The sequence below is a fragment of the Phalacrocorax carbo genome, chromosome 24 (genome assembly GCF_963921805.1).
Source record: "Phalacrocorax carbo chromosome 24, bPhaCar2.1, whole genome shotgun sequence".
In the NCBI taxonomy this organism is placed as follows: domain Eukaryota; kingdom Metazoa; phylum Chordata; class Aves; order Suliformes; family Phalacrocoracidae; genus Phalacrocorax; species Phalacrocorax carbo.
In genome coordinates this window covers 6,266,878-6,287,309 of record NC_087536.1, presented here as the reverse complement: position 1 = coordinate 6,287,309, position 20,432 = coordinate 6,266,878, and the positions used below count along the sequence as shown (strand labels likewise).

At 44.4% G+C, this 20,432-nt stretch overlaps 1 protein-coding gene across 3 annotated transcripts in view; it reads right to left on the bottom strand.

Annotated features, from left to right (window-relative positions):
* UNC5D (unc-5 netrin receptor D) overlaps nt 1-19,666 on the bottom strand; it is a 186,653-nt gene extending 166,987 nt beyond the window's left edge. For 2 of the 3 annotated variants that reach the window (XM_064472592.1, XM_064472593.1), the window contains exon 1: nt 7,410-7,789. In XM_064472592.1, coding sequence (XP_064328662.1) covers nt 7,410-7,506 — 97 coding nt within the window. In that variant the 5' untranslated portion in view covers nt 7,507-7,789. Of the gene's footprint in view, nt 1-7,409; nt 7,790-19,415 lie in introns of those variants that run through there. The other variant, XM_064472594.1, reaches the window with a different exon arrangement.
* Nucleotides 19,667-20,432: the final 766 nt, after the last annotated feature.

The window sequence follows — 20,432 nt, the reverse complement described above, 5'->3', positions numbered from 1 at the left end:
TCTCTCTCTTTGTAAAGGGGAAGTTACTGATCGCTTGCCTATGGAACCATACAAGGATGCTCAAAGTCTTAAGAATGCACAATTATCCAAAGGAAAAACAAAATAAATCCAGGATTATAAAGCTATTTTAACAAATCTATACCTTTTCAAAATGACTTAGCTCTGAGAACTACATGATGTGAATACCAACATTCAGAACTCGATCAGGCAGCCTTTGGTTAGGACATAGTGCTACAGAGGAATGGCACGCATCAAATACATGCACTGTCTTCCAGTGTGCCCACGACATTCCTTATTGATCTGCAATACATGGCTTTGACAGACCAAGTGTTGTTAACTGTTGCCCAACGTTACCTTTTTATTCCAAAGAGTCCGTGTTCTTTACGGCCGCATGAAAAGATACGAAACAAGAAGTTCCAGCTAAAAACTAGCATCGTCTATGTCAGCAGCAGTAAATACCTCACAATATATCAGCAGCAGCAAATACCTCCTGAATTCAATGTTGAAATTAATGTTTCACAGGGTAATGGCACCACAGATCTTTAGCGGTTTTAAATCTGCCCTTAAAAATAGTTAACCTGAAGCATCTGTCACCATAAAGTCACAGACACATTTGTTGAACTGCAAATCAGACACGGTTTTATATGAAAGGTTGAATTCAATTAATACAGCAAATTTGTTTTTCTGTAACGCCATTTATTATTAGGAATGGTGTAAGTATAGAAGCGATTTTGTGAATAACTCTTCACAATTTATAAGAAATCTCAGTGTTTGCTCTTTTTATGTTCATTGTCTGCCAGGGTTCAAGCAATTCAATTTCACACGCAGAAACACTCACGGAAGAAAAGTTTTCAATCCACAAAAGCACTTTCTACTGCACAAAAATTAAGCAGATCCAACCAGAAGATGAGTTATACAGCACTTGTAATCATTGACAGACGAGCAGCCTGCAAAGAGATGAGCAGCTCTACGCAGCGAGTCGAAGTGCACTACAGCACACACAGAACAAAATCCCAAATATTTTGGTTTTACCCTTATACAAATGAAACTCTCATCAACCAGGAGCAGATTTTTTTTCAAAAAGCTTTCTGACATTCAACACAAGTTAGACATCAAAGCACGTTAAATATTATTTTCATTCTCCATTCAGCACAAAGGCAAAAAGCAAGTCTCCTAGAAAGAGTCAGAAGCAATTTTTTAAAAGTTTTCTTTTTGTTGAAACAAAAAAGAGCTCAGCTACACTATTTCCATTCGTTTTGATCACTTTTCATGTCTAGACACATTTAACAAGCGTTATCTACAGATTAATTATGCTTTTTTATCACAGCGTTTCAAGTGTTGAAGCACCCATTGGACCTTGAAAGCGTAGAAGCCATTTACAATCACACCCAAACCCTTACTGTGCGGGCTCTGTACAGAGGACGAGAGAAGCGGGCTACCACCTCCAACAAGGGAGCCACGAATTCACCTCCTGCAACGTTACAGATCAACCCTGGAGCTGGGACTAAACTGCAGGTACATCCGAGTCCCAACCAAGCCTTCAATAGCCACGTTCCCTCGTCATGATGGTTACAGAACTGGGGATGACTGGAATTATGCCCTCCGGACAGTATAGAAAACTGGTCTGTTGCATTCACAGACTGGATGCTACGGCTTCACGTCGCCTCCCCCTTGCAAAGTTGCCTGGCATGCCTGTTAAAGGCTGCGCGTCTACTCAGATTTTTTTTCTGTGAAACAGCAGTCTCACAAAGCGCGTATTTGGCGTCGAAACTGAGCCACCTCCCAGGCCAGCTTCCCCTCAGATGGCGACCCAGCCGCAGCCAGCAACAGTTGGATGCAAAGTGGGTAATTAGCATGAGGACTGCCCATTTTGCACTGCTTTTCCATCAGAGCCATCCAGACCCAGGCTGCTTCTCCTTTCAATTGCTTGCAATAGGTTTGTGGTTTTTAAAAACTCTTCAGACCACTGTTGTCTAGCAATTAAGGTCATTGGCTGCTCGTAGTTCTCTTCTTTCCATGACACATTAAGCAGAGGTTTCCAATGAGATGTTCACAGTAGGAATTTCAAACATGTATGGTAACATTTCAGGGGTTTTTTAGCAGAATATAGAAAGACTAGGACAGCTGTATGCTGAAATTCTGCTTACGATGCATGCATGTAATCTCACAGACATATCCTTGTCTGAGAAACCATGTTAATTTGTCATTGTTCTACAGACACAGCATTGCACAAAGGATACCTTGTATAAGCAAATTAATTAGATACCGCCTATTCAACCTCCTCAATAATCCAAAAGCAAGCTAATTGCTGAATAAATTCAGACCACGCTAAGCTTCCTAAAGGAAGTAATTTTAACCTACATAGAACTAAATGTACTCAGTGCATCGGGGCTTCTCTGAGGTCTATGACTTTTTAAAATTCAAAAAAAAGAAACAGGCAAAAACCAGACAAAAATACCTACAGCAGCAGTCAGCAGAATATTCATTAGGGAACGCCACGTGTAAGCGTAATTGCCCTCCGACACCCCCTGCATGGAAGCTCCTGTAAAGCATTTGGCACTAAAGAGCATCGGGCAAGTAACTGGGCCCCACTGACCAAGAGCCTGCAGTAACAGTTTCTTTGTTAACAACATTTTTGAACGGTGTTAAAAAAGGCCACAAAAGGGCAGGTGGGGAGGGAAGACGGATGGAAATGACATCGATCACAATTATGCAGGTAAATCACAAGGTTCAGATTACCCAGCCTTGTACATCGTGTTAGCATCTTCTAACGCCTACTTGCAAGATGCTCCAAAATGGGGTTTATTGACCTCTAATGAGGCACAATGAAGTATTAAAAAATGTCATACATACAAATACTCATGCTCTAAACTAAGGCCACGTGATACAAGACGACTATTAAAGTTCTTTAAAAGTATTAATAGAAAATGAGACATTTTTCTATTTTATACAAATGAATCTGTTCATCTGCTTCACTGCAACAGCAGCAGCATCCAAAAACAACTGAAACAGCAGCCTCTGGTGTTAAAATTCTGCTCTTTTTCTCAGACTCCACCTTTTACCAGACAGCAGCACTAAAAATACAGAAAAGATACACCAAGTGCCCCTGAGGAATCCTTTGCACCACAATTAATTTTCCATCTTAGCATATAACGTACTGTTTGTGTTTGCTTCTGTAATTCGCCATGAAAATACCATCAGATTAGCTTCTATTCTGCACTGGTGAAAATTCATCTTGATACAAAGTCCTCTTACTGTATGAAGATCGAAATTTTCCTTCGTGGCATGGAAAGCTCATTTCACCTCTGCACAGCTCAAGCTTTCTCCTCTACATCTGAAGAGACAGAAATCACACCTCCCTTGAGCGCTTCTATGAAGAAGCACATGTGAACAAAGGATAAGCCAAGTAAAGCCACCTGCAATACACTACCCTAACAGGCAGAATTATCCTGTCGTTCCAAAACTGAAATATTTTCTCGGAGACGCATGCATTAGAAAGAAAGCACATGACAGAGGCTGGGCACAGCTCACTTCCAGGACAGGATCATACGTCTAGCTCTTCAGGTTTTGTCTGACCCCTACAAGGTGCCATCCTGACCTGAGCATTCCAGAAATCCATAGCCTGTGCAAAGCAGTAATATACCCAAGTACTACCAGTGTGCAAATTAAAACAATCCTCATAAGGATTACTGTTCCATAACAGACAAAATTAGAGCATATTCATGCCCAAAGCCAGCCTTATACTCAATAGGAACGTTCAGACTTTCCAACTCTTTCTCTGAATTATCTCACAAATGATGTTATAACTTACAGAGACAGTAATAACTGCAGAAGAAAATCAGGACTAAACAGAAGCCTTCACAAAACTACACAGCAACTTAAAAAAAGATACACACATTCATACTCTACAAGTTCCCAAACATGACAACTGCTGCATCGTGCAGACAGTTTTGAAACGCTGCTCTTCAGAGCTCCCGAACTTCCTGTGGTTTTAGAGAAATTAATTACTCTCAAACACCTTCGGTTCTCACCTATGAGTAGAAAAGCAAGGCTATACCACGTGCAAACTCAGCCTGTACCATCACAAAGATCTGAGAAAGAGGATGAACTCTTTAGCAAACAAACCCACAAGTAAAAGAAGTTTCTTTTCTGAGCAGTTGCAGAGCTGAAGAATATAAACATTGCCAGAGGAACCCATTAGGCACTACACGCTAGGGCTGGGCGGAAGGACGGTCCAGTGCAGAGCACGTGGCTTGTTATTTTAAAGAATGCTGTGTCTTAACAAAACAAACCTACAGCGTTCTCTGGGTGGAGTGATTTGAACAGTCATGCAAGAGATTCCTATAGCACCCATGCCTTGCCTTAATTTTTCTTTACTCCCGCATCACTCATTAAGAATATTTCAAGTCTCCACCTAGCTGAGATATTAATTACATGCATACTTCAAGACCAAATAAATCAATATGCTGACACGGTGTGTGTATACAGTTGGGGCTGGCACATCAGAAATATTTCAAACAGTAAACTGTTGAATGTACTTACAAATAATCAAACAGCTTTACTCTCAGCAGGGTATCAGGAACAGAGAAAGAGAACTTCAGACAGACTAATAAAGCAACAGAAATAATATACTTCCATTTGGATGTAAAATCAGAGCACCTGGAAAACCTCCCTACTCTGTTAACGCAGCGTAAATGCTGAAACAGAGCTGGCTGCAGCAGATCAACAACATTCCTGAAATAAAGCATCAGCTCTAAGCTGCTGACAATGAAGCACTTCGCAGATACGGGCAGAATTCTCAGCCACTTGAATTAAATCCTAGCCCCTTTATAATGAAATAAACAGGGGCTCATCTAATTTGCACAAGGACATTACTAAATGCAAGAGAAAGGTACAATCAGGACACAGATAACTCGCACACCAGTCCTGTCTTCACCACCAGGTTTATTTTAGTATCAGTAGAATTTGCTATTTTTACCTTTCTAAAACAAGCACTATTTCTCCAAGAGCTCTGCTGTCCAGAGGCTGGTTTGCCTTCTTCGTTCCTAGATGCAGAATAATACTTTAAATATGCAGCTCTCTGGACTGCACGTTATCTGTGCTTCTTATGTTAAAAAACAACTAAAAAGAAAAACTCAAAACGTTCAGACTAAAAGGACATATTTGCTTCAAGAGCTTACTGCCCACAGACCCACCCGTATTCCATTAGGTGGCTTAACGGAGCGTGTTATCCTAATAAAATCAGTAGCCATATGCAGCGGCTACCAAGGCGTACAGAAGTGCATGCTAACGGAACAGGAAAATCCCTAACCAATACTTATTTAGAACAAAAATGTACTCAGATCCATAAACACCACGGAACACACAGCTTTAGGCTTTAATATCAAGACACAGAAGAATGCTAACACTCGTGTTTTATAGACATCTTTATTCAGATACATGCAACCCCAAATTAGTTTCAATGCATCAATGAGATAATGAACATTAGCAACTCTTCTCGTTTTCAAATCACCATAATGTCGATGCAATTTTTCCTGTAAATTAAAAGCCCAAAGCTATATATGTATATTCACTCCAATACATTTTAAATGCTGCGTGAAGGGTATCTACAAGCATTCCATTTTTCTTTAAACCCTATTCAGAACAGAATCCTGGCATAAAATTTGTCTCAGAGGCAGCTTCTGGACAACTTCATAAACTAAAATCCTACAGCCTAACAGTTTGTTAACTGGCACTAACTCCTTAAGCCAAAGCTACAAGTAAACGCCACGCAACACCGCACCTGGGAGACCACCACAGGCACCACACCGGTGAAAAAAGATACTGGTCTTCATTGGAATAACATCCCAAAGCAGTTCTGCTCCAGTCTTGAAAAGTGGCAAATTTTAATTAAATAGTTGAAACTTGTTCTGTAACAGCAACAGGAGAGTCATCCTGCCCCGCACGACCTGCGGCGTGAAATTTCAGATGCTTACAGGGCCTGATCCTGACCGTGCTCCACCCAGCGCCAGAACGGCCACGGAGTTCTACCAGACACGTAAAACAACAGGCAAGAAGCACCTCACATCACCCATTCACACACACATGCATTTGTTTGCAGTCACAAATGTTTCTTCATGAAAGTATTATAAAAATTAAGAAATATTAGACTTTATTCTCATCATTTATTTCACTGTTCTGTGGTTTGTTTGGTTTGGGGTTTTTTTCTTTCCAAAGAACCACCGAGGGGTGGTTCTCAGCCTCTCGGATCACCCCTCTGCTGGACCAGTTGCTGGGCTTGAACGAGAGAACACAGCAGATGAGGCGGCCAGCAGATTTCCTGGGAAGCGTGGCACGGCATCGTACGCGCTAGCTACCTGCCGACAACTTCCTATACAGAGACCAACACCGATGAAGCGTATACGAAAGGAAATGGAAGCTCAGGCACTACAGGCACGCAGAGAGAGACCCCCACAGAGGGGCTAGCGTCCAGCCACTGAGAGCAATCTTTCAGGATCTACAAAGTCTGGCTGAGAGATTACTCCGTGCTGTAAAAATAAGCCGTTTGTAACAAAGGTACCGTTATAGTCTCTAAACACAGAAACTATGCTTTACCAACAGCAGGCACCTGCCTCCAAAAAGGACACCGTAGCACCAGACTGCCCCTGCCCCCTGCTTCCCAGGCACCTTCGATACTTTGACAAGTCCAGATCTACCACCCAGGGCGTCAGGGATGCCAGGCGATGGGGAGTTGTTGACATCCTTTGGCTATTTACCCTGAAGAGATTATTTTACTCAGATAATTCACCAGGAAGAAGTTAAATTTTTAAAAAAAAGTACTCTGAGCATCTCAAATACCCACCTTACACGTACATAAGAACACGCGCACGCTCGCGTGGATGCACGTCCAGCCTCAGGCACTCGCATTGTTTGACAGGTGATTAGATTCTCACTGCCAGAAGAGGTCACTGAATCCCAAAGCCCATCATTGTGGGGGCAACTCGACTAGTCGCCAGGACTATCGTGACCATTTCCTAAAGGCGCTGGCCAAAGCATCCGTGCAGGCGCTGGATTCCCACGGATGCTTCTGCACTTGAGAGCCCAGGGCTCTCCCTGCCCACCACACCTGCAGCCTGCGGTACCTCGTCCCCGCTTCGAGGGCCCGAACTACCGGAGCAGCCACAGTTTCCCCGCAGCGCTCCCTCCCGACTCCGGCCACGCCGTCCCGCAGCAACGCCCGGCTCCCGCCCCCTCCCCGCGGTGGGTGCATGCGGGGGCGGTGGGGGCATGCGGGGGGTGGGTGCTGGCCGCCACCCCTTTCCCTGGACCCGCGGAGCAACCGGTGCCCCCCCTCCGCCCCCCGAGCGCGGTGCTCCCGCCGCAAAGTCGGGGCCGGGGGCTGCGGGGGAGGCGAGCGGGAGCCCGCTTACCTCGCAGGGCGGCCGCCCAGCCGCAGAGCCCCAGCAGCAGCAGCAGCCGCCGCTCCAGGCGCGGGGGGCGGCTGCTCCTTGCAGCCCCTCCGCCCATGCTGGCCCCGCAACTGCCGCGCCTCTCCCCTCCGGCCGGTGCAAGGAGCGGGGGTGCAAATCTCCTCTCGGGCCCTCCGGAGTCGAGCTCGCGCTGGAGAATTCGCCTTTTTCCGTGGGGTTTGAAAATTTTTTTCCCCTTCTTTCCTCCCCTCTCGCACCCCTTTCTCTCTCTGTCTCTCTCCAGATGCAGGGAGGCGCCCCACGCCCGGCCAGGCGAGGAGAGGGTGGCCGGGGGCTGGGCTGGGCTCTGCTAGGCTCAGCTCTGCTGGGCTCGGCTCAGCTCCGGCCGCCGCCGACTAGCGAGCCGCGGCGCGCGCCCGCATCCCTAATGAGCCGCCCCTCCCCCGCAGCCAATTAGGCGCGCGCTGGGCGGGCTCTGCCGGCGGGGGGGGGGGGGAGAAGGGGGGAGGCTCGGTGACACCCCGCCCCCCCCCCCCCAAGCAGGACCGCAGCCCCCCGCGGGGGTGCCACCCTCCCCGCCCGGCCCCGCACCCCGGGCAGCGGCCGGGGCTGAGGCCGGGGTTGGGGCGCAGAGCGCTGCTCCCCCCCGCGGGTCCGGCCCCGGTTACGTTCACACGTGGGGGCACAAACCCCGAAACAACAAAGCAGTACTGGGACCTGGGGTAAAACACAACGGGGCCACCCCCCACGCCCAACGCAAACACTGTTTGGGCCATGTTTATTGGTATTGCACGGTTCCCTGATCAAAAATTCTTCTTCTTGCCAGAAGTGTCACTGTTTCATTCTCCCCCCACCCTCTAATTGCATATAAATATTTTTATTATAGATTAGATAAGGCACCATGACATATACAAGCAAATTACCTCGATAAGGCCAAAAAAAATCACCGGTACGCTCAAGCGAAACTGCTGCTAACCCCGAAGAGATTTAATCAATAAGAAATTGGAAAGCAAAGGCACCGCTTGAAGAGAAGATAAATTTGCAAGGAGTAACTTTTTATCCTGAAAAGCAGCGGCTCGTGCCCTGGCTCCAGCCCTGCGTACGGCCAACACAGGATTTCAGGATTAGGGTCGTTTTCCTTACGACAGGGACCAGCGGGCACAGGGGGTGAAAGGGAGAAAAGCCGCAGCGAAACGTGGTGGGTCAGCGCTTCTCGAGGGTACAAAACCCACGCGAGCGGAGAAGGGCACAGAACGGGGTCTGATACCAACCAAGACCCTCACCCTGAGATTCCTACAATACTTCCTCGAGGAAGTCGGACATAGTTATTCCTAGCCAAGATATTAGTGCTGCATCAGCCTGCAAAATGCCCCTCAAATAGTGCATTTGTTCTCCCTTCCCCTTGCTTTTGGAAATACGCTCTCTTTTCCCCAGGTGCCAGGACCGTAACAGCCAGAATACAGGTTTATTCCCATCCATGCTTTACACTTGAGCAGTAGCACTCAGTTCACTCTACCCCAGCTTCACAAAATCCAAAGCATGCATGTGTCTCAAGTTTAAGGCGACTCAGTTGCTACCAGTAAAATGTTTCTAAATCCCTGACCGATAAATTCTGGAAAAATGCGGCAAGGGTAGTTACATCTCCTTAAGTACAAGGCTTGTCAATTGGCCCTCCTGCAGGCCAGCTTTGTACTGTTTGCAGGAGAAAACAAATAATTAAAGCAAAAGGAATTTGTAAACAGAATTTTAAGACGGGGAAAAAGAAAATCAATATCTGAGAAGATCACATCAGAAGATCTCTTACTCCCTTTCCATCATGGGTTTGCCAGACTTCAGCTCACAGCGAAGAGCAGAGCTGCAAAGGCAGAAAGCAAACACATGAAAAAAACAGTTTCTTCAACAGCCTTTTGGGTCATTCTCCACATTCAATGGGTTCCAAGGAAAAAAAAATACTAAACAACCATGAAACCTCCCCAAAAAACCCCAAACCACCAAGGCACAGAACTGTGGAGCTACACCAGAAAGTTTGTACATGTCAGAGCATCTAGCACCCTCCCTGTAAAGTCGCAGCCTGTCAGCAACAGAGCCCCATTCTCTAGGACATCCATACAGCCACTTTTGCTTCAAGCCCAACTAATTATCTATTTTTGCCTGTGCCAATGAGTCAGTGTTGGGTGCTTTAGATAAAAATATCAAGTTCTCAGTTTATAATGCAATTATGATGGGGAAGGAGAGAGCAAAAGTAGAAGAAAGGGCAACAGCTGGTAACTTTAATCAGTGCACTTGGAAATCGAAATAAGCAGAATATTCCACAAAGATACAGTCTCGGGGTGGGGGAAGCATGAAGCGTTTTCTGAGCTGGTGAAATGCAGCTACAGAAGAAATTATACAACCTTTAAGCACCGCCGCACACTGATAACGTACAGCACCTTACAGAAACAGAGCTCTACGTATGCTACGGCAGGCCAGCACGCCACTGTATGTCTAAGAATTAGGACTAGTTACACAGCATTTTAGCAAGAAGAAAGGCACCGGGAAAGCAAATATCTACCTTTGGTATCACGGTGTGAGCGAGAATTAAATGAAGACAGGAATCCAGCCAAAGAGGATTAATGGCGGAAAGTGAAGGAAAATGGAAGAAAATTAATGGGAAAGCTGAAAATGCCACAAGGAAGACATTTGTTCTTCCCTGGCACTTCAGGGGTTAAACTTTACAATTCGCAATATTCCTTGCCCGACAGAGTCCATATCCCACATCTGGGATTCTGGCTTTCCTAGAATCTAGAAGTCTAAAGTTTGATGCAACTGCTGAAAAAAAAGACACTAAACAGAAATCCAGGAGAAACAAACAAAACCAAAGGAACCTTCTTGAATACCTTGATCGCAGCAGCCGCATACCCAGAGAGCAGGAAAGTGCCTACAGGAGGGACAGACAGAATCCGTAACCGAAAGCCTTGCCTCACCTTCAGCTCTGCCATGCCTCGCTCAGACACTTTGGAGCACGTTTTTTCCCACCTCTTAGGTCACACCTCATTCTGTGCCATTGAGCTGGTTGCTAAAGAGATTTCTGAAGCCTTCCACCATATTAGCTTATTAAACACACAGCACTTTACATCTATGAAGTAAATTTTTCTAGCTAGATATGTCAATACCCTAATAATTTTCAGTAACTCACACAGCTACAGCCTGAAGGGAGGGAAAAAAATAAAAAATAAGTCCCCTCCTGCACCCTGGAAGCTCAGCAGAATGTTCCAGCTGAGTTTGCAAAGGTGCTTTCAGTCTCTCTCTCGTGAAGTGCTACATGAAAATTTGCAGCCAGGTGATTACGTTTTGGTTCTTATTTGATGTATGACCTTGGAGGAACCCACCTGTGCTTTGCAATAAAGCAGAACTCGCATCACCTGTACGTCAGGTAAGAGGCTGGGGAGGGTCATTGCTGACATGCTCTCAGGAGCCGGTGAAGAGACAGCTGCTTCATTCTGCAGCTCTTGCAAATAAACACGTACCTGAGATGGCACTGGACATTGCTACATGTAACGTGTATTATGACAAAAGGAGAATAAATACATCTAAACCATTGATGTCTATCACAGAGAACATTAGACACGTACCAGTTGGTTCTAATGCAAGAATTCACATCTGTACAATAGGCAAATAACTCAGGAGCAAGCAAGAACCTCCAACTGTAACAAGAAATAAGTAACGAAATTACGTGAAGCACTTTGAATGGGTTCAGTTCTAGTGACACAGAAGACAATTTAAAAAAAAAAAATCCTACTTGCTTTTAGCATATTTCCAACATTTATCCTTCCCCTTTTCTCTTTCTCAAGAGTACCCTAAACAAAATGGGATCTGAAAACCGATCCAACCCACCTGGAAGACTTGTAATTGTGAGAAAGCTGCGATACTCCCCAGCTTGGTTCGGCAATCCCCACATCTGGTTACATACAGAAATAACGCAGGGACCAGCCTTTGCCCTCAAAGCGGATTCATTGAATTGGGCGCTTCATTTTATGGCACCAAACTAAATAAACCACCCCTGCTGCTGTAATGCAAGAGGAGGCTCATATGATTCATTACAAGTCCTCTCCTTGTAGCAAAGGTAGAAGCGGATTAAGTTCCCCCTTTGGTAGCTCTCAACACTTCCCATGTACTGGGTCGGCATTCGTTGGGCCTGAAGACCCAGGTGCGCGCACATGCATCAGGAGAAAGGAACACATTGTGGTTTTCTCTCCACTGCACACCTGGCACAGAGTACGAGCAATGAATTCATTCTGTCGATGCTGCGCAAAATCAGGGTTTCAAGGTTTGCATTTTCTTTACAATCGGGTCTGTATCTTCTATTATTTTGTAAGATCTTCCAGAGTCCTAAGACCTACTACCCCAAGTACAACAAAAATACTTAGCGGCAAGATACAGCGCTGGATCCAGCCGCGTGGTGCTCAGAAACAATCCCTAACAGACAGGGCTGCCATAGCGTCTGCTACACCAGTATCAAAACGCAACGTATACGCGCGACGGCAATTAACCAGCCAGCCACAGCCTTCCGTGACTAGTTGAATTTGCAGCTGTGTTTCACAGTCTCTTCGGCAGTATTCTAGGAATTGAGAGTACCCAGGCTAAAACCTGACCGTCCACGTATTGAGTCGCAGCTTTGTGATTTTTGTGCACCGGTGCTCAGGCTGGATTTGCGGCTCTGCGCTAGGACATCTAGTGGCTGAATAATTTACTGTATATATACACACCTTTCTGAATTTATTATTTAGATTTCCTGTCAGAAAGCTCATAACTACTTTTCTAAAGCTTAGTAAGACTTATCTGAGAGCATATCAGGATTTCTGCCGTATAACCCCAGCTCATTGCTGGACAGAGCACTTTGAAGCGTGAGCACGAGAGGGACAGGTATATGTGCCAGTTTCTACTTCATCTTCCGTCAGGATATCGCAGCAGCACGCGCACCTCTGATCCATAACGTACTCTTACTCTTTGCAATGTACAAAACTCTTCTCAGCTTTAGTTTAGAAGGATTTTTCCTTATTCTACATCTTAGTACCTTGAAATGAGACAGTGTTGCTCTCAAGTCTTGTGTTATTTGTGTTCCCACATTAGTTAAAAAATTACATAAACCCTTGCATGCTAAAGGATAAACTTCAGGCTCCTCAGTGATTAAAAAAAACCCCAACCCACCTTCAAAAAGCCCATGACGTTTATTTAAACAATTCCATCCCACTTGCTTTAAAGTGAAGTCACCATTTAAGCTGTCATAAGCCATCATTTCTGATGAGTTAAAATCTGTATTATTTTTAAATTGATTAATCTAAGATGAAATACAATATAACTATTTGCATTTTCCTGTGTTTACTCATTCCAAAAAAAAAAATCGACAGACACCACAGAGCAAAGTTAATCTGATAAAAAGTAAAATGCTGAAGTGGTTGGCTGTGCATCAGAATAGGAAAATGTGGATTAACATGCCAAAGGGGTGACGAACATTTGAACCTCACTAATCGATCTTAAATATCATAAGACCCAGGCATTTAGAAAATGTCATAATCTTAATACCTAATTCGCTCCTTGATTTTTAATTTGGAGAAATCAGCTGCACTTGAAATTTTACATGCAGCATTTCCTTCAGTTGGGCGAAGAAGAATTCCTACTTCAGCCATAATTATTATTTTATTTCGATGCCCTTTAAGATTTTCCCACGTAAATGAATACTCTGATCCCAGCTACATTCACTTGTCGCACATGCAGCATTTTTGTTGTGGCTGCAGCTGGATTACAGGCAAAGGGCAGCTGTTCGATAAGCTCTAACCTCTGCATAAAAAGCTCAGACTGCAAACAGAAAGCACACATCACTGGCACTCCCCATCCTTTATAGCCACTCGCTAAGTATCCGTTGCAGATTTAGCATCCTGGCTCAGATCTTCCCCTCTGAAATTTTACTTGGAATGGGAGGGGCATGACAAGATGATGCAAGGGAGAGATGTGCATGGGTGAGAAAGCGTGCTTTGAGAGCAAACAAAGTCAAAAGCAGCGGGTCATTAGACAAGCGATTCAGTCGCTTAGCTATTTGTAATTTGTGGTTAAGAAAAAAAGAAAAAAGCTTACGCATTCAAGCAGTAAGAGACTATCTGAGAGATTCTTCAAAACATTGCAGACATTGCCGTCCAGTTTAGAGCCGGCAGGGATGCTACTGTCTGGGAGCGGGAGCGTAGTTAGAGGGCAAGGGACAAGAAACACTGGGCGAGCCTGTTTCTGTTCTGCCAGCACAGAAAAAAGCGAGTGACATGTCTAGCTATTTCGGTCTCAGTCAGAGGTAGTGTTGTTCTCAAAAGCCTATTACTGAAAAAGTTCAGAACCTTCTCATCAAGTGGAAAGTTACTGCCACCTTCTTTCATCCGAACTTACACAGCACTGGAAAGCAGAATCCACTGAGACCTTCCTCTGGCAATCACCCAGTGAAGGCTCAGAGATGCTCAGTGACTAGGCGTGATTACAGCCCAGTCCTGAAATGCAGATGGGCAGAATCGCAGGTCATAAGACAACAGAAACACATAAAGGAACTCTGTAATTGGAGAGCCGAACCCCCCCACACACACACTCTCCTCCCCTCCCAAAAGGAAAAAAACAAGCAAACGAACAAAAAAATAATCAAACCCAACCCAAAAAGCTCAGAAAATCCTTATATGGCAGGCAGCAAAGAAAGATCATCGGGTAACTTGCGAGATAAGAGGCTAATGCTCCAAACTAGGGTTAATGAGACAGTCTGAGTTTTAGCCTGGGTGTTGCTTCCTGCAAAGCCTGAGGTGCTTGGGGAAAGATGCTGAAGCAGGCAGCAGTCATTTAAATTGCAAACATGTTTGGCTTGATTAGGGACACTTCACCCTGCTTTGATTTGCTGAATGTATTGGACTAATCGCACCCAGTTCCTGCCTCCCCTCTTTGCTAACCAGTGTGCTGAACCCTCACGGCGAGTCACGACAAATGGGAGATTATTTTTACCCTAATTAAATACAATTTTGTCAGGCCTGGAAATACACAGGTGTCATATTATTAAGTTACCTAATTGTGCCTCTGAAATGGCCACATAATGACGACTTTTCAGTAACAAGAGGAAAAGGGGGAAGTGAACTCTTTGCTTTATTATTTTCATTTTAGTCTCCAGCGTAAAAGCAGAGGGCATCCACCTCGTAACTACGGTTCTGAATTATTCATAATTAGTCACACATCATGAAATGCAACTGTTTGATGATCTCAGGTGTGAAAGACAACAAGTAGCTGAGCAGTTCCTTAACTGTTAAAACATTATTTCAGCTACAAGGCAGGGAAACAATAGAAGCACACTTCAGTGCAAGTGGTATCATTCTCTGAGAAGTGTCAGTTAACACGTATCAATCAAGTACCAAACAGCTAGGCTAAGCTCTTCTCCCCATTTAATGTGATTAGAAGGCAAAGAACCCTATTACTGACAGCTCCCACCGCTCTCACGAAGTGCGCCCGCTAACCTCTTGCCACTCCCCGGACACCGCTCGGCGGATGGCTGCGCTTGCTTCCGCTGCTACGCGCCCCTCCCGAGGCTGTGTTTGCCAGGCTGCGGGAGGGCAGAGCTGCGCACCGCTCTGGGGACCGTGGCCGCGACGTACGGAGCCTGCTAAATCACTGCCACCACAGCAGAGACGCCATCGCCCTGTAGCGTGTCCTGCCGTGGAACCAAGCGCGACCCACCATGATACATAGGTCTTGCAGGAAGGTTCGTCCCTCTTCCAGCTCAACGCTCCACACACAGAGACGGGGAAGCAAGTTGTACGACTAACGTAGCACACGTCTAGAAGGGCGGCAGATCCGCTGGCCATCCCTTGACTTCTACGGTCACTTGAGGATTTTGAAGAAAAAAGATTCGAGAATCTCAAAGGCTTTAAAAATTTAAAAAAGAACTCAGTATCTCTCAGGCAACTGTAATTTAAAGAGCACATCAAAGGAGCTGTACAGCTCCACCACGAGATGAACAAGCGTTCTGTGGTAGGGACGAGGTTCTGTTGCAACACTGACAAGAGACTTGAAGGAACTTACTACAGCTGAGCAAGTGATGCAATTGCTCAGAGAGAGACAGCAGCTTTACAACCACTGCAACCAGATCCTCAATTAAGAGGGAATTCCTGTTGGAAAAGCTGTTCAGATGTCAGCTTTTCCCATTTCCTAAGAAAGCACACCCTCTGATAATAGACACATACTTGTCAATCACTTATTTCTATGTTTCACCATCAGTGCATTCCCATACATTCATATTTTTTAATCCAGTTTTTAAGAGCACAGCAGAACAAGAAACTCTAATAAAAGTAAATTTACTCTCAATCCTTTAGACTACAGGTGGTGTTTGACACCGAGCAGCTGACTGTGAATGTAAGCAGTTTTTGGCCCCTCTGCCTCAGCTCCTCATTCCTGCTCTCACTACAGCACAAGAACTAGAAAAGCCATGTTAGGCAGTAGAAGGAAAAACAGATCTAGATGAAATATCTCAGTTTGAAGGTGTTTTCTTCAGGTTGGATTAGTTTCTTGATGTGGTTCAGCACATCACACAAATGCACAGTGCCAGGAGTGGCACGGGGGTGGGAATGACAGGTCTAGGCCGTCAAATTCTGCTTAATGATGTTGCCTCTGACTATAACTGCAGCCTCAAAGCCTGCCACCCAGAGTCCTCCTCAAACCCACCTACACAAGTCACCGCTCTCATCTTGCCGGCTGATCTAGCTTCCTCTCTCTTCCACAGAGGAAGTGTTATGTCCATGCCCATAGCATAGAAGCGATGAGGGGGCGCAAATCTTTGCTACAGTGCCTTGCAGACGAAGAATGCACTAATGCCATCCCTTGCAACGGCCAATAAGTTGATTGACTACAAGGGAACACGGAGTTAAAAGGCAAAATTTATACACTTGTGGTTTCTAACTTTTTCAGCATATAAAGCCCTAAAAACATTTCCTTGAGGCTGTGGACCCCTAAATAGCACGTTTAAACTCATCAATAAGTTAATTCTTCATGGGTTTTTTTAACACCACCATCACCCCCCAGTCAGCCCACAGACTCGGAAGGGCCTGAGTTACTGCCTGGCGCGTTCAGGAAGGGGCAAACGTGGTCCTTCAGCACTGCAGTTACAAGATATTCCTGGATCAGGTGAAGCACAGCGCGTGAAGGTGTCACTGAAAAGTCCCCCGACAAAGCAGATTTTGTGACATAAGCTCTCATTTTAAAGCTGTAGTTCAGCTTCCTTTTTGTATAAGTTCCCATAGAATATAAATGAGAGTTCACTGATGGATAGCGCAAACGTTCGGATGTCTGGGTAGAGAGTTTTATATCCAGCATCAAAGATTTGCTGTATTTTGTTAAACCTAAGTTTCCTGGCATAATTCCCAAAATGATAGATTCAGATAGCCCCACTGGTTTTTGCTCCTATTAAGTTTTACAGGGGTTTATTCCTATAACCAGAATCCAATAATAAGAGTACGCTGTCCTAACATTCATGCACTGGTACCAGTCATAGTGAATTCTGCAGCATTTTTCTGAGCTTTGTAATTCTGGGCTAATGAGTCTGTCCAGAGTCACACCCTGTTTACTTTCTGAGAGACAGAACTGTTGTAAGGTAGAAAAGAAAAAAAAACCAAAAAGAGTAAGTGAAAAAAAATACATGGTTAACATTGTTCATGTGATGGGATGACCCCCCTCAGCCTCAAAAAAGAAACTAATTTTGGACACTAGACCCTCTTAAGCTGGGCATAAGCATCTTTTTCTCCCCACCCTGGAACACCTTCAGCGTACCATTTAATCAGGAAATCTCTCAGAAATTAAGCTAACGTACCCAAGCAGTTTACAAAAAAAATTCTGCGTGTATACAGAAAAACCAAAATGACCTCAGTTGGTTTAATAGGCTGTGGTGATAGTGTTCACATTTTCAACTTAACCCAACGTTCCTTGCCTCCTGCACGCAACGCTATCAATACTGTTAAGAATAACAGCAATGACGCTAAAGCTAGCAGACCTGTCACATGACTCCGCCATCTAATTTGTTTTGGGTCCACTTTACTAGATTTGTGCAATTTAGCTGAAGTGAAGATGAATCCTACTGTATACCCCCTATCAGCCTGCAGTGTTTGGAGGCTGCTTACTGGAATGAACTCCTCCTGTTGTTTTCAGCAGGTGTGGACAAGTGGAAAACGCTGTTCTGTACTTGAATTGGATAATAACTAGCACAATGTTGAGCGTACGTTTTGCAGTAACAAATAACCAACCTATAGGCAGGGTCGGTGTTCAGCACTTCAGTAATTGCTTTACCATTGAGAAAAACATTGCTGCTTTTTCAGGCGAATTAACCTACCCCACCTGTCAAGAACAGGCCCTATAAATGCTTCTCCAAGGTTTGACGTACGTGTTGCAGTGAAAACTGATAAAAGGAGTTGGCACAGAATGTAAAGCCCTTCTGCAAGTGATACCAAGCTCTAGGTGGTTTTTTACCACCTCCAAAAGACCCCTCAGGTCAGTAATATCACAGTGACGTCTAGCAGACAAACACAAATGGGATCCCAGGTGTGGTAAGAGCAGTCTTTATACACACTGTACACAGAAACCCTCCCAAGAGATAGTAAAGGCCAACAGAATCCACCTCCGCGGCATGCAGGCCTAATGGTTCACAGTTCAGAGACTAGGCCACATAGAACGTCATCAACAAAAACACTAAATGATGTAAAACACTGCATCGCCCAAGTCAGGCCCTCGGCTTGGGTAACCTGTATCAACAGGAGCTTTCCTGGGAAGTTTCCAGCTGCGGTGGAGTCAATGGGTAACGAAGCACTGTACGAGACAGCCAAGACAGTTTCGAATGTGGTGTGGCACCCAGCTTGGACTAAGCTACGTCACTGTGCTGGAGAGGCACACCCTCAAATCCTGCCACTGAACGGTAGGGTCTCTGCGAGGCAAGGCCTATGGAAGCAAGCAATCCCGGTTCTGCGCAGCAGAGGGAAGCAGCAAGCACCGTAACATTGACTAGCCACTCGACTGTCATGCAGTAAAGACTTAATTATGTTCTCAAACAAAATACAATGAACTCTGTCATAAGTAATCACACAAGAGACCATGAAGTCAGTAGCTTAGCGGAAGTGGCCTTCTATGAAAGACTAAGCAGAATTTTCTCTGGCTTCAGGGAAAACTTACTGAGCTCTGAAAAGAAAGAGGTTAAAGTGGAACGCAGGGGTTCTTTGCTTTGCTTATCAAGACCTGACTCCATGCATTGGTGTTTTACCAGGAAAACTTAGTAAAAATAGAAAAATTTCCTCTAATCTTGAAGGTATCTTAAGGATTGACAGTTACATCTGCTTTAGCAAATGAAAATAGTCTAGTGTGGGCAGATAGACTATGGAAGAAATATTTTGCTTACGCTATATTTGTAAGCACGCTTACAGAAGCCATATTAATTATGCTATTGTAAGCAAAATGTATAATTAATTATAAAGCCGCAATAAACATATTCCAACATGTTTAAAAAGCATCCACATTTCATGTTTTATTTGGGTGCAGTTTACCCTGCACAGGAACTGAGCATTGCTTAAAACTCACCTTTGGTATGATTTGGACTCTCTTCTCCCACAGTTCAGGTATTTGTCATTGCAACAAAATTAGAAGAATCAAATGCATTTAATCGCACACAATTCTTCCCTCACTTCTATAGAAGGCAACAGAGCCTACAAAAGTGTTTCTTAAAAGTGGATTACAACTCCCAAACAGGTAACAAAGACAATGATGACACCAAGAGCTGTATTTCAACCTAGACAAAAGAAAATTTAACTCTCCTGCTCTTGCCCCACTTCTTGAAGGATGCTTCAAGGTCAAACATTCCCTCAAAATTCACAGATCAATTATCCAAGGTCATCACCGGTATATTTTTTTACTCCTCGTTAAAATAAATTAAAGGAAAAACAAACACTGGGACACTAGTTCAGGCTGCAGGAAACCACTAACCTGGATGAAGACTTCAGGACAGGTCAATTTACTCCTCCAGGTTACACCTCCTCGCTCATTTTGCGGCTGTTACGTATTTAAAGCACAGGGCACTTGGCTCAGGCATCATCTCGCACTTTGCAGAATTCGCACAAAGCAAGGCTCCAACCTTTGCTTGGAGAATCTAAGTGTGCCTGTGATATAAGTCCAGAGGATGGGATAATTGGATCATATCAGTTCACATGACTTCTCATTGCAAAAGATGTAACACAACAAAACCCGGAGCACATACTGAAGTACATAATTTTGAGAAGTACAGCGCTTACCATGGAGCTTTTCCTTCGGCCTCCAGCCAGAGCACTTCATGCTTTGAGTCTTCTTTATGCCTCCACGCACAAGTAGCTGAAGTAGACAATTCCTTGATCTTGCTATAAAGAAGATTTGTGAGGAAGGGAGGCAGAAGATGACAGACCAGGTAATAATTATGAAGTTATTAGAAGCACATATCATACGATAAAAACTTAAAAGTAAATTGCTTTGAAATACAGATTTTTACTTTCCTCAACACTTAAGATAAAATAATATTAAATAACTGCTGTCTCAAGTTAGAACTAAAGGTTAAAGGGTAGTAATTACTGATTATTTAAAGGGTAGCTGTAATGAACTATGATAAAAAGACATGTCATATTTCTAAGCCAGATACTACATTTTTATCTGGGAATGTGGCTCCAGCCAAGTATTAGCAGGGCCCGCGCTTCCGTTAGAAGCAAAGCTGTGACTTACAATACAGTTCTTGCAGTAACAGAAAGCCTACAGCGCTTCAGTTCACAGCACTACCTGCGCTCTCTGGATCAGAACACAGATGTTTTTGAATAGGAAGTTTGTACTTCACATGCAGTTAAACACACACACACTCTCTTTAATAAATCCATGAGTTTTTCAGAGCAAGACATAAACCCAATTCTTCCAGTGTTGTGTAAGTGAAATCTGCACTGCAAGTGACGTGACCTTGATCGGAACAAATTTTAAAACCAATCA